Source organism: Sorex araneus, chromosome 4 (assembly GCF_027595985.1).
Source record: "Sorex araneus isolate mSorAra2 chromosome 4, mSorAra2.pri, whole genome shotgun sequence".
Classification (NCBI taxonomy): domain Eukaryota; kingdom Metazoa; phylum Chordata; class Mammalia; order Eulipotyphla; family Soricidae; genus Sorex; species Sorex araneus.
The window spans coordinates 135684940-135702315 of NC_073305.1; the positions used below are offsets into that span (position 1 = coordinate 135684940).

Consider the following 17376-nt stretch of genomic DNA (forward strand, 5'->3'; position numbering starts at 1 on the left):
CTGCTGTGCAGGCGGGATACTCTTGGTAGCTTGCCCGGCTCTCTAAGAGGGGTGGAGGAATCGAGCCTGGGTTGTTCCTGTGTAAGGCAAACACCCTACATGCTGTGCTATCACTCCAGCCCATATTTTATTGATCATAAAATTTTTTAAATAAAATCTGATGATAGTGTCATATGATGACTAAATATATTTTTATTTTTTATATTTGGATTTTTGGACCACACACAGTTGTGCTCAAGACTTACTCCTGGCTCTGTATTCAGGGTTTACTCTTGGCAGTGCTTGCGGGACCATGTGTGGTGTGCAGGATTGAGCCCAGGGCTGCTGCGTGCAAGACCTTGCTCATTGTCTACTTCTGTGGCCCCCAAGTGGACTTTGAATGTGATTAACTATATAAATATAATATATCAATTTGTATACAATATTGAAAGAAAATAGTAAACTTATGTTATACCTTAAATTTGGAATTAGATAATTTTCAAAAGAATATGTAAAACACTGTTATTCATTAATGATTATTATTTCATAATCTAACCTGTAATATTTTGATCTTCAGTTTCCAGGTCCTCCTTAGAACCTTTCGGAATTTCTGCTTCAGCTGTAGTGTCCTCAGTAGGTTCAGACAAAAAAATAAATCTAATAGTTAGTGTTTGTATTTTGAAACATTATTTCACTATTAAAGATTAAGTACAAAAAGATTTCAAAAAGCTGCTGGTGAAGGGATGGGTGTTTGAGCATTGTATAACTGAGACTTAAACCTGAAAGCTTTGTAACTTTCCACATGGTGAATCAATAAAAGAATTAAAAATAAATAAATAAATAAATAAATAAAAGAGTCACCTGGGCCTTTCAGGTGCCAAACGCACCTCCTGCATCACAAGGCAAAGGAACCCCCCCCCCCAAAAAAAAAAGCTGCTTATATTGTGTGCACGATGTCTAATTAGAAAGATGATGTGAGACAGGTGAGAAAGGAAGTCGTTGGCACTATCCCAGAAAATGTGACACTCAAGAATCTCCTCTATGCTTGGTGCTATAAAGGAAATGTTTATCTCCAAAAATACTGCTGAGGAAATAGTCCTGCCAGGTTTTACAAATGAAAACCTGGAGGTGAGCAATTAAGTAACTTCTTATATAATAGCCAAATGAGGAAAAACCATGTTATTTTTGTTTTTTGAGACCCTATTGAATTAGATCATACAGACTGATATATTTACATATATAAATACCCCAACTTCCTAAGCCTTGGCTCTCTGTCAGGCTTTCTGGTCTCGTCCCTCACTACCTTCCTGCCTACTCTCTGCAGTCACACCAAGTTTCTTTCTGGACCAGATGGAGCTATGCCTTCCTTTGACCTTTGCAGAGACTGACTATTGCCTAGGTCATTTCTAGCTTTTTAGTCTCTTTTGAAGTATGACACAATTAATGAATTTATTGCTTAGTTTGCTCCCTCCAAACTATTCCTGCAATGTCTACCTTGATTATTCATTTAACAATCACTGAATGAGTACCAGGCACTGCTGTAATGTCTTCAGAGCACTCAATGCTGTCAACAATTATCTTAACTATTTAATGTTTATTCTGTTCTTTACCTAATAAAATAGCAGCTTCTAGAGGATAGGGATGTTGTTTTCATCACTGCTCAATCCACAGTACCTAGGGCAGGGCTTGTGAATTTGCCTGACACTTAAAGAAATTTAATAAATACTTCTTAGAGGAATGAATGGATTTCCCAATGCTTATTTACTTTTGTTTTGGGTCATAGCCCAATGGAATTATTAAGACTTACCCTGACTCTATACTTAGGGATCATTCCTGGGATGCTTAGGGGGATATCTGGAATGCCAGAGATTGAACAAGGGCCTTACCTACTGTACTATCTCTCTGGACCCTGTATATTAATATATGTCTCTGTTACATGCCCATGAAGTATATGGGATGAAGAATGTGATAGAAGCCAGTGTTTTTCCTAAGCTCGTGTTGTTGAACGTTTGAAGTCTTAATGATTTGTATTGTACATAAACTCCTTCTTGTCTTGCCCATCTCACCAAACTGGGCCTTAAAGGCAGGTCTAGCCTGATGGCTGTTTGATCTGTGTAAATGCACAGCACTTTGTGCTCAAAATGGTCTCACATGTAGTTTAATGTTTGAATACTCTTTGGTTCTCCTATTGTTGTTTTGGGGGCCTCACCCCAGGGGTACCAAGGGGCTCTTCTTGGCTCTGTGCTCAGAGGTCTGGATCAATGGGGGCTTGGCTTTGCTCAAGGCAAATGCATAACCTCTGAACTCTTCCTTTGGCTCTGTTTGTAAATCCTGAAAATTTTGATAATTTTACCTTTGACCCTTGTTTTGTTTGGAAAGTTCAAAGGGACTCCAGTGGGACAATGGAACATACTTGTGAGAAGATATATGTACAGTATATATTTGCCATTCCTTGTTATATAGATCTTGTGAATGTTCCAGATGTCCCTGGAAACCCGCATAGTATGTGACTGACTGGTAGGCAAAGTGAAGAATGTGGCAGCTCAAGAGACCATGTTTTTCTTTGAAAATAGACTTTGCAGGGCTGCAGTGATGCACAGCGGGTAGGGCATTTGCCTTGCACGCAGCTGACCTGAGTTTGATCCCCAGCATCCTGTATGATCCCATATGGTCCCGTGAGCACCGCCAGGAGTAATTCCTGAGTGCATGAGCCAGGAGTAACCCCTGTGCATCGCCAGGTGTAACCCAAAAGAAAAAAAATGACTTTGCTTTCGATGCAGAAGTAACAGCATACAAAGAGACATGAATGGCCAACAAGCACCATCATACCCTTTATCACTCATATTATTTTCCCATTTTAGCTAAATGCTGAAAATTATTACATAAAAGTAAAGGAAAACAGTTCAGAGCTCCTCTTCCTTTTAATCTGTCCTTAATCATTAGGCAGCTCAAGAAGAGTGTTTTGGTAGAATTGTGCAGAAATGGAAAACTGAGTTATTTTATGCACAAAAATGACTTCTTATTTTGCTAAGAATACAGATGCATGTATAAGCTGAAAAATTCTAATTGTACAATTTTAATTGCATAGGAATTGCATGTTATTATTATATCTGCATTGAAAGATGGCATTACAAGCATAAAATGTGAGTGAAATTTATGCTTGTAAGTTAAAATAGATTTTTTTCTATACTTAGAAGGATATTAAATAGCAAACAAAATGCACATGACAAATTAAGAGACTATGATAAAAGGAAAAACTTCATGTTTTATTAATTCTAGTGACTCTTCTAAACTTTCCCAGCAATATGGCCCACAAATGCTGTAGGTGGCTCTGAGTCCAAGTCTTACAGTGCACATCTTTGACTTGGCCTCTGTACTTCTAACCATGTGACTTGGGCACATAAACTGCTTTTTTGAGGGGGCCTATCTCATTGTTTTTTTAACCTGCTTCTACTTTATTAACATGTTCACACACAGACATCACATATATTCCCTGCCCCACATTACCCACTCCCCACCAATGGAATTGGGTGGAATTTAGGATGTAATACTTAATAAAGTCTAACCTGATTCATTGGTTATTTCAGCATTCTCAGTCAGTTCAGACTCTTCTGGTATCCCCTTAGCCTCCTCAGCTGTCACAAGGCTTTTGGATAATTTTGCTTCAAACTCATTTTCAGCATCTGCTTCCACCTCAGCTTCAGCTTCGTCTAGGTCTAGAAAAAAGAATGAGGAGAAATAAATTAATTTTAGTCAGCAAATACACATTATTATTGCATCTCCCAAGTAGTGCTCAGGGGACCTTGGGGACTACTCCCAGGACTACTAAGTCAACTTACTGGTGGTTAAATGCCTGGGCCCAAGGATGGGGAGATGCTTGGGTAGGAGGTACTTTAGCACCACACCTGGCAATGCTTAGTAGTTTGTATACTGCCAGGTTACAACCCTAGGTTGGGTAAATGTAGGGCATACACTCTAACCCTTGAGCTATCTCTCTTTCTCAAGGTCAACAAGTATTTAATTGGGTTCTAGGTTTGCTGATTTGTGCTGAGGCCAAAACGAGGACGAAAAAATCTATTTCCTAGGCCATGAGGGAGATAGATATATAATTTGTGCATTTTACCTCTTAAAATGCAGTTGCTGAGTACTCTGGTGGCAAGATAGAGAGTGAGTGAGGTGTTTGCTTTGTATACGGCTGACCTGGGTTTGGTCCCCATTACCCATATGGTCCCCTGAGCACTGTCAAGAGTGATCCCCGAGTGCAGTCAGGAGTAAGCCTTGAGTTCTGTCATGTATGTCCCCAATCACCCCCCAAAACAAAAACAAACCATGCAACGTAACCTTTAAAATGTAGTTGCCAAGGATAATAGTCATGTGCTCAGAGTTCTGTGGGACTGCCAGTGCAAAAATGTTTATTCAGAAGAAAAAATATTTACTGAATCCAAAATATTAAAAAAGCAAAAAAATGGGGCCAGTCTAAATGACTATCTAACAAGAAAATGGTTAGACCTCCACTTTCTGACATGTGACCACTAGTCATGATGTTATCAGATCCTTGAACATGGTTAGTACTGTGAGGCCAAGAAAGAACCTCATACGTGCCATGACAGGCTGCTCTTCAGCAAAACAGACAGTAGGCCTAAATTCCTGTTTCCCTCTTCCCATTCCCCAAAGAATTCCCTGAGACTCCTTGGCTGAAGCTGAAAATCCCATAAACGTCTCTAGCTAGTTCTATAAGTAGAATATCTCTGGGCACAGCAGGTAGGCATGAACAATTAGCTCACAGACTTGTGACTGTTTCATCCAATTCTTGGGAAAACTGCCAAACATTGCTTATGTAACAATATGCCATATAATGTTCCCTGCAACCTGGGTGGAGGTCTTTGTCAAGACTTCACTGTGTTGGATGAGACTTGGACCCTAGCTTGTCGAGCTAGCAGCAAAGAGTGCCTTGCATTTGCATCCTCGCATCTGGTCTGGTTGATATGCGAATGAAACTCCCATCCCGGGACAAAACAGTACAAATCGAGATGTTCTGTGAATACAAAAATACCAGCAGGGGCCAGAGCAATAGTTCAGCAGGCCTCAATTCCTGGCATCCCATCTGGTCCCCTGAGCACCACCAGGAGTAATTCCTGAGTACAAAGCCAGGAGTAATTCCTAAGCACAGCTGGATATGGTCCCCAAACAAAAACAATAGACTTCAAAAAATTTGTATGAAATATGGAATGCAAACTATACCAATAGTGTTAGTTGATTACATGTTAAAAATAAAAGTTTACATATGCTTTAAAAATATAGTTATTTGCACCTATCCCTTTTATCTTTTCATATTGCTCCTTTTTTTAATGCAATACAATTTGCATTATATGTCTATTGAGCAGCACTAAGCAGCTCAATATATGTAATCATATGTTTTCTTGCAGCTAATTAAAAATAATAGCACACATATAAAAGTGTTAGATGTAAGTTCAGGTTTCATGCTGTTGATGAGCTCTGTAAGGTATAAATGCATGGAACCCTTTCAGGAAAATGAGATGAATGGTGATGTTGGAAAACCTTATCTTTCAAATTCTCTTTAATGAATGCACAATATGGACTACAAAAAAAGGTACTTTCTGCCAAAGCTGGTATGAAAAAAAAATAAAATGAACTTGTTTTCTGGACTTTTGTGGGAATTTCTTCTCCTAATGAGTACCTACATGGAATCAGATTCTAGTGATGTGAAATAGTGGTTGCCCCTGAATTTTAATCAAAATATGGATGATGAAAACACCTAGAGGAAAGCATCCTGGAGATGCTTACTTCTTGAGTCTGACCAGGAGTATAGAGCCTGTGGCTTCCAAGTAAGCAATTTGGACTGTGTGAATTTAGCATTATTTGGAAGAAATTAAGGTGATCTACCACCATAAAACAGTAGCTATATTCGCTAATTCTACTAGGGTTTAGTATGAAATTACATACTCTATACTGGAAACTCAAAATGTCATTAAGCTGAGTATCTCTTATGGTTATGGTATAAAAAAAGAGTCCTATCCTTCAAATATGTGTTCATGTTCTGTATAAGTCTCATTCTTACCCATATTAGGTATTTTACATAATACGGTGGTTATTTCACAGTTTTGGGGTGGCTTGTATTATAGTGATGGAGAATTCAGACATTCTTTGTGAAAGTCTTTGGGACTTATGAAAGTTTATTTATTATTATTATTATTTGTTTTTTGGGGGAGTCACACCCGGCAGTGCTCAGAGCTTACTCATGGTCTGTGATCACTCCTAAAGATGCTTGAAGGATCACATGTGGTGTCAGGGCTTTGAATTGGAGTATGCATGACAAGTGCCTTAACTTCTGCACTGTCTCTGCCTCCATTAAGACTTTTAATGCTCCTCCATGGCTTGGAGGCTGTTCTCTCATTCTGGGCAACTCAGAGAAGGGAACAGCAAGTAAAATGTGGTTGTTGGTCATGTGGGGGAAAGATGATGCGGGCCAAATATAGACTAGAGACTGAACACAATGGCCACTCAACACCTTTATTGCAAACCACAACACCTAATCAGAGAGAGAGAACAAAAGGGAATACCCTGCCATAGTGGCAGTGTGGGGTGGGGGGAGACGGGACTGGGGGGGGGAGGGATGTTGGGTTTACTGGTGGTGGAGAATGGGCACTGGTGAAGGGATGGGTTATCAAACTTTGTAAGGGAGAAACATGAGCACAAAAATGTATAAATCTGCAACTGTACCCTCACGTTGACTCACTAATTAAAAATAAACTATTAATTAAAAAAATTTATTTTTGTAACCAAAAAAAAATTTTTTCCTTTAAAATTGGAAAGTATCATGCTGAGTGAAATGAGTCAGAAAGAAACAGACAGACATAGAAAGATCGCACTCATATGTGGAATATAAAGTAGCTGAGAGGTACAAGCTTACAATGTTGCGATTTCTGACAGATATTTCTCTGGACTTAGTTACTAAAATACTGAAATACAGAAATCCAAAATAGTGAATTTTTTGTTGAAATATTGAATGTAATCAAAGTAAAGTGAAATTTACCAGTTACGCATGCGGAGTGGGGGGCTGGGGAGGTGGGGGGAAGGGGGGAGGTATACCGTGATTCTTGGTGGTGGAATATGTGCACTGGTAAAGGGATGGGTGTTTGAGCATTGTATAACTGAGACTTAAAACTGAAAGCTTTGTAACTTTCCACATGGTGATTCAATAAAAGAATAAAATAAAAAATAATAAAATAAAAAAAGACTTTTAATGCTCCTTAAAATACACAAGAAAATACACAAAATATTATCAAACTAAGCTGTGTTGTAATACATTTATTAAGAAATCAAAACATTTTTGTACCATAGGATATTTGTGCTTCTTTACTAATGCCTTAATTAGCATGAACAACTGATTTATCCTTAGAGTAAAAAAAGAGATATAATTCTATAATATGATATAAAAGTATAATCATGTCTTCTGGGGACAGAATCAAGGTACACAAATATCATTGTGGCTTATCACTTTGTTGTGGAAAATACTATGTTTCAGTTAAAGATTGTTTAAAATAAGGTTGTAGTGATTTTCTTTTTCTATATCACAGGCCCTTATTTACTTCATGGATCCCATTTATATTGGAAATGGTAAGGTAGGTGCCAAGAAATGGGCATAGTGGGAGTTTAGCTGTTAACTCCCCCAGAGTCATTCTAATAGAAGTAATTTCAATTCCAGAAGTAAACTCTGTTTTGTGTCATCCATGATAAGGACGACCATCTGAAGGCATGCTCTACACTGTCCCACTGTGTTCACTTCCTCACCTTAGGTTTTTGTGTCATAAGCCTTTTTCTTATCAATCCATTGCTTCAGCAACCATGTAATTTAGTATTCATGTTGGAGCACTTGACTATTGAGAATGAAAGGATATCAAATGCTTCAGGGCCAAAGACATAAATCTGGACTTTCGTGGACCAACTGGGAAATAGGCTCCCACTGTCAATAGCTGACATTAAAAACTATAGGTGCTTCCCAAAATGAGAGAGAGAGAACAAGAGGGAATGCCCTGCCACAGAGGTAGGGTGGAGCAGGGGGGATGGGGTGGGAGGGTGGGAGGGATACTGGGAACATTGGTGGAGGGGACTGGGCACTGGTGGAGGGATATAAACAAAATGCAAACATGAAAGTTCACAAGTTTGTAAGTGTAACTCATGGTGATTCACTAATAAAAAAATATCTATAGGTGCTAAGGCATCGGGGAAGGGAAGTGGGCACTCTGGTGGAGTGTGGGGTGGAACATTAATAGTATTGCCAATCACGGTGCCTAAAAATAAAGCCAACTATAATTACATGTGAACATCGGTGGAGGGTCATGGGCACGTTGTTGGTGGTGGTGGATTGCAGTAACTTTATATATTAATACCATAAGTATGAATGCTATTACAACCATGTTACCTATATTAGAATAAAATTTAAAAAATAGTTCTCAACCCCCCCAACTTCAGCAAGAATACAAAAATAAAATTACAAACCGTTAATCATACCAAGATTTTTGCCTTTTGATTTCTTCATTAATTCTGAATCTTTTTTATTTTCTTGTATCCTAAGTGCCTCTTCAACTTTTCTGAAATGAAAATGTCCAAAATTTAATTATCTTTGGAAATTAAGATATTTCACATTATTATAGAGTTGATGACTTAAGAGTAGTAAAAATAAGAAAAAATGCTTATACTGTTCAATATACCTTTAACTTTACAATGCAAATGGCTAATTTACTCATATTGATACTAGTTAATTTTTTTATTACTTTGAGGGGCTTTGGGACCGCACCCCTGATGGTGCTAGGGGAAAAGAGGGGAGAGACAAATGCATTGCTGGGATTTAAGCCTAGTCAGGGCCGATGCAACTGCATGCAAAGCAAGTGCCTTACCTTCTGTACTCCAGCTTCGAGTCCAGTTAATTCTGAGATTTTTTTTTTTGAAGAAAATTTTGTATGTTAAAAACCTTTGACTATTAAGTAGGAAACGCATCAAAATAAAGGATTGTCTAACTCCAAGTTGGAAAGGCAAATGGAATAAATGATCTTATTTCCCTCCTGATTAAATAAAAAATGTTTGCAATAAAATTTTAAGTGAAAAAGTATAACATAATAATAAAGTTTAATGCAATTTAAATTTCATATTTTAATATATAAATGATTAAAAGTTTAAAATCAAATTGATTACACTTATCTTTGCATGGTAGCTTTATTTTTATTTAAAAAAACTAAAACTATTTTATGCATTGTTTTTTCTATATCAAATAATAAATAATTTGTAAATGTACCTTTGTAATTAGAAAAAATTAATTTTCTTCCTAACATAGTAATGATAACATCTAAAGAGACCTGAAATATGACAACTTAAATATTTGGAGAAAAATCTTTTTCATTAATGTTAAAGCACTGAACCTTTATAGTTACAAAGAGAAGTATAAGAAAATTTGTAAAATGATAAATAAATACAGTATTGATTTTAAAATTCGAATGCATACACCTGTGATCTAGAAATTCCATGTCAACAAACTTAACCCTCAGGAATCAGTATACGACTGCACAAAGGAAATGTGTGTAAAAATGTCAGATGCACCTTTTAAAATAATTATTAAACTTTATCAATATTCACTAGCAGGGAACTAGTAAGGTAGCCCCATTCATTTCTTCAGCACAACTTCCTAACAGTATTATTCCATGTCCCCATCATTCTCTTATATTCAGTTGTTTTTGTATTCTTCCCCTTTTGGAAAAAAACTAGTTAGGTATGTTTTCTCCAAATGACACCCCTGTGTTTTCTCTCTGGCCTTGCATGAGTTTTTTCTTAATAAGGGGTGTTTGCTCCTTGTATTCCAAATTCTATTGACCTGAAATCTTACTGTAATTCAGTCTCCTACTCCATGAACCCTTCCTCTCAGATTCTCAAATTCCAGGATACTGTGCCTGAATTCCTTCCCTTCTTTGACTGTGTGTGGTGACTTCTACTTAGTTCAGGTTTGGCTCTTTTGCTGAGATGTCTAAATCTAAAACCTGGATATAACACAGTGCTGCTAAGAATCTAAGCATAGATGAATCAGAGACAAATAGAGATGGCAGAAATTATCTTTCACTTAGCTGGCACACTTGGAAATTGATGCCTGAGAGGTTATAAAATTTAGTGTGCTTTTAGATATTTGGTCCTAGGAGTAATTCTTTAAAAAATTGTTTATTGTAGTTTAGATAATGTGCTTATGATAGTGATAATGTTTATGATTTTCATGTTCAAAGTGTAATTCCTAATCCCATGAAATTGATTTATTTTCTAAATTGGGAGAGTTTCTATTAAGTGATGCTCTACTTTGTTTTATTTCTGTCTTGATTCATATTCTGTAGCATAGAAAACAAGAAAAGAATGCTTGTTTTGACATATGCATGTGGAATTTTGAAAAGCAACATAAAAATGTAGAAAAGACTATTTAAAATGGGGAAAGTCTCTAACATTTATAAATATGTAAAAATTCAGACTCAAAAGAAGTAAGGATTTATTAGAATTCACAAAACTCCATATAGGAAAGCATGACAAAGTTTGAAAATTTGGACAAAGGAGGGGAGAGTTTTGCAATTGAGGTCTTATGTTTAATCCTCAACATAAAAAATTATAGTTGTATATGTATTCTTTCTGTTTAAAATCAGTCTAGAGATCACATGAACTTTGTGTTGCTCTTTGGTCAATATCTTTATCTGTACTCAGATTTGACGACTTCCCACATATTTGAGAAGCATTAGGTAATCTCTTATATCCCAAAAGATTATAGGTCCTTTTGAAGCAAAATATATAAAAGCTAACAGTAACTATAGTAGATTTATAATTATTATCTGAACTAATAATATAGTTTTTTCAATATACCAAATAATTTTATCAATTAATATAATTAAGTTATACTTCAGATTTTTGAGTTAATCCCAATGCATGGTTAATTTAGATGGATAAAGAACTCTAAAAATAAATTCTCTGACTCACACTTATTAATATTTCCCTTTCCCAGCACCCAAACTATCCAGGTCTCACCAAAATGCAGTTAAAGATCTTTCTCTAAGTTTCAGTTCCAATTGTTAATAATGAAGTGGAAAAGGAAACAGAAGTTAAGGAAGATTCAAGACATGGATTCATGGAAGCACTTAATGGTGGCTTAATGTATTAACATAAAGAAAATTAGCTCCTAAATGACTCCACCTTTGACTTTTGAGAAGTAGGCATCCCACTGGACAAATTAAAATTTAAAAATATCTAAGACATGTTTCAGTTAAGAATAATTGTCATTGTTTATTATTACAGTTTATTTCCCAACCTGAAGAATTTGATAATTTAATAAAGTTTTATCTTCACCCCAGCCACTAATAGAAAGAAACGTGTCCACATTTCTAAAAGTTCTTTGCTGTGCCAAATCAGAGAATAAGTTCTTAATAATATGTCTGTCAAATGTAAATAATTAGTCTTGATTTTTTTATGTTGAATTTATATAGGGTTTGGATTTTCACCTTTTTTGGGCAGGGTATTCATTCTCTGTAATGCTCAGGTGCTTGACTGGTCTGCGTGCAGGCATGATCAGTAGTGGTGCTTGGGAATCCATATGTGGTTCTGGGGATGGAACCAGGGTTAGCTGGTTAAAAAGCAAAGCAAGCACCTTATCACCTATACTATCTCTCTGGCCACTGGATTTTAGTTTTATTGAATAAAAACATCTTAATTTATAAAAATGTATATTACTTATTCAATTTGTGGATAATAGTTGAAATTATTTATCACAGATAGACTTGATTTTTTAAAAATATCTATGTTCACTTAAAAAAATGAAGATGACATTCATTCCAGAATTGGTTGAAAAGCCTTATTGATTTTTTGTCACTGAGCAATAAAATCTGGTTTTGTTTTCATCTACTATGTGTTCACTTCTTTTAATGGAATGTTTTGAGAATAACAATTTGATTTAGAATATTTCATTTGGGTATGTGAAAACATCTACAAGAGTACATTAGAGATTCTGTATTTGTGAAATTGTAGCTTTTAATGTGCATTAATTAGAGTTGAGTCTAGTAAATAGACCATCATTTTTATATTAGATATTTAGTAAAAATAAATTGCAAGTAATTATTTTCTTTAGGAGACTGAGGAGAGAATGTTAACATGCTAAAATTGCACATGGACAAGATGGATTCAATTCCTGATGCCCCATATAGTTCCCTGAACACATTCAGGAGTGATCCCTGAGTGAAGAGCCAGGGGTGCACCCTGAGCAAATCCAGAATCAGCCCCAAAACAACAATTAATTATTTTGTTTTATGCAACTAAAGATACACTGATAAATTGTTTATGTACAAAAAATCTTTTACTTTGCTTCCTCTTCTTCTTTTTTCTTCAGTAGCATTTCTTGTGTTAATCTTTCTAGAATATTGAAGTCAATTTCATACTTATTCTGAAAATATAGTCTATTTAATAAACATTGTCCTGAAATACAGATCAAAGAGAATAACATTAATTTTGAGGTCTACAAAATATAGTGAGATACATTTTTGGAGTATAAAATAACATCACATTAGGCTGATACCCAAGGACAGTAGATACAAGGGCCAGGAGGATTGCCCCATAGCTGGAAGATTGCTTCATGAGTGGAGGGAAGAAGGCAGATGGAATAGAGAAGGGATCACTAAGAAAATGATGCCTGGAGGAACCAGTTGGGATGGGAGATGCATGCCAAAAGTAGATAATGGACCAAACATGATGACCTCTCAGTGTCTGTGTTGCAAGCTATAATGCCCAAAAGTTGGGGCTGGAGCGATAGCACAGTTGGTAGAGCATTTGCCTTGCACGCGGCCAACCCGGGTTCGATTCCCAGCATCCCATATGGTCCCCCGAGCAACCCCAGGAGTAATTTCTGAGTGCATGAGCCAGGAGTAACCCCTGTGCAACGCTGGGTGTGACCCAAAAAGCAAAACAAACAAACCAAAAGTAGAGAGAGAGTATGGGGAATATTGTGTGCCATAGAGGCAGGGGGGGTGGGAAAGGGGGCATACCAGTGGTATTGGTGGGGGGAGTGTGCACTGGTGGAGGGATGGGTGTTTGATCATTGTGAGATTGTAACCCAAACATGAAAGCTTGTAACTATCTCACAGTGATTCAATAAAATTAAAAAAATATATATAGTGATATATATTTTGGAAATTAGAAATGCAATTGTTGATATATCACATATTTATATTTTTCTTTAAATAGAGTCTGAATTCATTAAAACATTAATACCATTTTAAGTCCCTTTAAAAGGTTATAAAAGGCAGGTTATAAATAACTAAAACATGAGAGGAGTTAGTATTATAGTCTCCCTCTGGATACTACTTTTAAATACATATCCTTAAGAGGCAAAATGATAGAATATTTTATATAATATAGAATATAAAGACTTGTTGACCATGTTTTTTAAAGTTTATTTTTTTGCTCTCTAGCCTATGTCTGTTTTTATGTCAATATTTACTATTTTGATTACTGTATATATTTTCACACAGTGACAGAATAATGAAAATTACTATTTCTATACCAATTATTTTCCATTTGAGATAAAAAGACTACATATAGTTTTTCTCTCAATCTTATATCTATGGAATTATAGTGCTGACTTAGAGAGAGCTGTTAAAATCTCAGCTTCCATGAATGGTTATAAGGACCTATCAGAATATTCAGTGATCCAGTATATTATCCCTGGCCCCCTCCTCTTTGGATGGAAGTCTCATTTGGTGTAAGCCTAGGTTGTGAAGAGGTGACATTAGTAACTGGAGTGATATTTGAATTGGAGATGGTGGAAAGTTTTCCATTTTTTATTTTAACTAAAAATTTTATCATCAACAAACACTTCACTTGCAAATTTAAATGATAAATCATTACCAACCATTGTTTTCCATATTTGATAAAACAATGACCAAATCAGGTATAATTCCTTTATCGATGAAGGAAATCCACAGTTCTTTCAGAACTGGACAATTGTCCAGAATCCAGCCTCCATATTTTGTAGCATCAGGATACCTGATCATGTTTTCTTCTTCTACCTGTGAAAAATTATACACTGGTATTACCACCAAAACTTCACAAGTCAAGGATCCTATTATAGTGTATCAATTTTGTAGACCTTCAGTTCTTCTTCACTGCTAGACGGAAAAAGGATCCAGTTAATTGTAAAAGAAAAACAATTTTAAAACAATAAACTATAATTTTCAAAAGTTAAGACTGGGAAGAAAAAACCTTTATTAATTAAATACAATATATTTCTGTTGTTTATTAATCAATGGTGAAAAGTTCAGGTGCTAATTCACAATGTCTGTACCAGGGATTTATATTTGCATCTCTAACATGGTCAAGCTTGGTCAAACTCTCATCTCTCACCCATTCCCTTGATGCCCAATAACAATATCTTGGGCACACAAGTAGCAGTTAGAAATGTGAGTCTGTGCCTGACTAGGAAAACTCCAATACACATTATACTCAAAATGACAAAATCCAAAGGACAGAGACAATACTTAAAACAGAGAGATCAGAAAAGAACTTGCATACTAAAGAGATCTGTCAAGATGTACAGCAGATCTGTTAAATGAGACTCTATGAGCCAGAAGAATATGAGGGGCTATAGCACAAACACTCAATAAAATGAACACTTCATTAACAATAATTTATTCAGCTAGATTATCATTCGTAGTTGAAGGAATGATACAGAGTTTTATGGCCAGGCAACAGTTTAGGGAATTTGTAGTCTGGAAACAAGTTTTATAAGAAGCATTAAAAGAGCTTCTTTAGGGCTCCAGTTATATTACAGAGGGTAGGCTGTTTGCCTTGCACACACCTGACCTGGGTTTAATTCCTGGTACTTCATATGGTCCCCCAGTTCATCACTAAGAGTGATGAATTCTGTGCTCACTAATGAGCACAGAATCAGGAGTAAGCCCTGAACACTGCTGGGTGTGGCCCCAAAACAAATCCAGGAAGAAAAAAAAATCTCTTTTAAAGGACATGAGAACAGGAGAAACTTCCAAACATGTGACATTGAATATGGAATTCACTAATGGCACTTTTGATTGCCCCAAAATATTGATTTATTTTATAAAATTTCATTTGCCATTTCTTTAAGTTTTGCTGGAACAAGTAATATAAGATAAATTTCTTATATGCCTGCCAAGAGTCCAGGCTGGGGTGGTGGTGTGGAAAGGAACCTGGGGAAATTGATGGTAAGATTGGTGTTGGGACATTGTATGACTGAAACAACTCTATTATAAACAACTTTGTAAACCATGGAGTCTTAATAAAAAAAATTTTAAAAGTACGAAGGGTTTAAAACAACTTCATGTACTGTCAGGTAATCATAGAAGAGATCAAAGAGCAATAAGTGAAGAGCAAGATCCTCTGGCCTATGTAGATGGTAAGTTAACCTCCTATTTTAAGAGACATAGTTATTCCCGAACCTACTATTTTAAGATGACGTAGTTATTCCCAAACTCTACTCAAAAATGTGAAGATAATATTCTTCTAAGCACATTTTATGAGGACAACATTACCCTGATACCAAAAACAAATAAGGACATTGCAAGTAAACTACAGATCTATATCTCCGATTCAATTACAGAGGATTCAAAATCAGGTACAAGATCATGTACACGCAAACATGCTGACTCTAACCACTGTTATACAATATAATGTTAGAAGTCTGAGCCAGAGCCATCAGGCAAGAAAAATAAATAAAATCAATACAAATTAGATAATAAGTAAGAGCATCACTGTTTTCAGATTACATGATAATATACATTATAAAATATTTAGAGGCTCCAGAAACAATAGGTCAGTATACTAAAGCGGCTGGCTACAACATCATTGCACAAAGTTATGCTGTTTCTCTATATGCAAAGAAATAGAAAAGAGAGAAAAAATTCCACTTAAAATTTCCTCTGAAGGATTGCCCCATAGCTGGAAGCCTGCTTCATGGGTGGAGGGGAGAAGGCAGATGGAATAGAGAAGGGATCATTAAGAAAATGATGGCTGGAGGAGCCAGTCGGGATGGGAGATGTGTGCCGAAAGTAGATAATGGACCAAACATGATGACCTCTCAGTGTCTGTGTTGCAAGCCATAATGCCCAAAAGTAGAGAGAGAGTATGGGGAATATTGCCTGCCGTGGAGATAGGGGGAGGCTGGGAAAAGAGGGTATATCAGGGATATTGGTGGAGGGGAATGTGCACTGGTGGAGGGGTGGGTGTTTTATCATTGTGTGATTGTAACTCAAACATGAAATCTTGTAACTATCTCACAGTGATTCAATAAAATTCAAAAAAATTCCTCTGAAAGAAGTCCCTAGTAAAAAGACATTTAAGAAGTGGTAAAATATCTATATTATGAAAACTTTAAAAATGAGGTAAAAAAATTTTTTTAAAGAGGCAAAATGGGAAAGAATGTCTATGTTCAAATATTGGGAAAATTAAACATGGTTGAAAATGGCCATCCTAGAGATATGTGCTGAAAGTAGATAAAGGTCCAAACATGATGACCTCTCATTATCTGTATTGCAAACCATAATACCCATGAGTAGAGAGAGAGTAAGAAGAAAATTGTCTGCCATAGGCAGGAGGAAGTGTGGTATGGGGGTGGTGGTGAGGGATACTGGGGACATTGGTGGTGGAAAATGTGCACTGATGGAGGGATGGGTGTTGGAACACTGTATGACAGAAACTCAAACATGAAAGCTTTGTAAGTGTAGCTCACGGCATTTCAATTTAAAAAAATAAAATAAAAAAGAGAAAATGACCATACTAGCCAAATAAGTATACTGATGCAGTCACTGTCAAAACTGCAATAACATTCTTCAAAGGTATTAGAACAAGGAATATTGAAATATATATGGAATCACTAAGGACCCTGAATAGCCAAAGAAATTTTGAGAAAAAAGAAGGTGGGAGGTATTATGTGCAGAAATTGCCTTTCTAATTTTATCTTAAGTGATTCTGAGTGAAGAGAATATTAAATGGTATAAGCATAGCTGTCTTGCTTCTGAAAAAGTGATGACTTAAAGGAGCAGAGCTGCCCCTGAATTAACACAAGATAGTCAAGGCCATAAAGTTCAAGCTGAAGTTAGGAAAGGTTTGGAGTTGAGCACCTGGACATCTGAGGCTGCAGTTTTTGTATGAATCAGCAGATTAGCCCCTATGAAGGAATATGCTGATTGTGATTTCCCAATCAAGATCATTGTCAGGGAGTAGGAGGGATCTTCCTTAGGATTTCACATCTGGAAAGATTCCAGCATCTGGCCAAACTGAGAGTTGACAAGACTCCAAATATAGATAAAGCACCTCTGGACAGTGGAGAAGAACTGTTCC

The 17376-nt window shown here is 36.3% G+C and overlaps 1 protein-coding gene across 1 annotated transcript in view; it reads right to left on the reverse strand.

Moving 5' to 3' along the window:
* The window catches only part of AK9 (adenylate kinase 9), a 145311-nt gene that overhangs the window by 67944 nt on the left and 59991 nt on the right, over positions 1 to 17376 (reverse strand). The window contains exons 15-19 of the mRNA XM_055136724.1: positions 13916 to 14072; positions 12369 to 12483; positions 8500 to 8591; positions 3546 to 3695; positions 536 to 598 (exon numbers count right to left, since the gene is read on the reverse strand). Of these exons, the coding sequence (XP_054992699.1) occupies positions 536 to 598; positions 3546 to 3695; positions 8500 to 8591; positions 12369 to 12483; positions 13916 to 14072 (577 nt within the window). The remainder of the gene's footprint in view (positions 1 to 535; positions 599 to 3545; positions 3696 to 8499; positions 8592 to 12368; positions 12484 to 13915; positions 14073 to 17376) is intronic.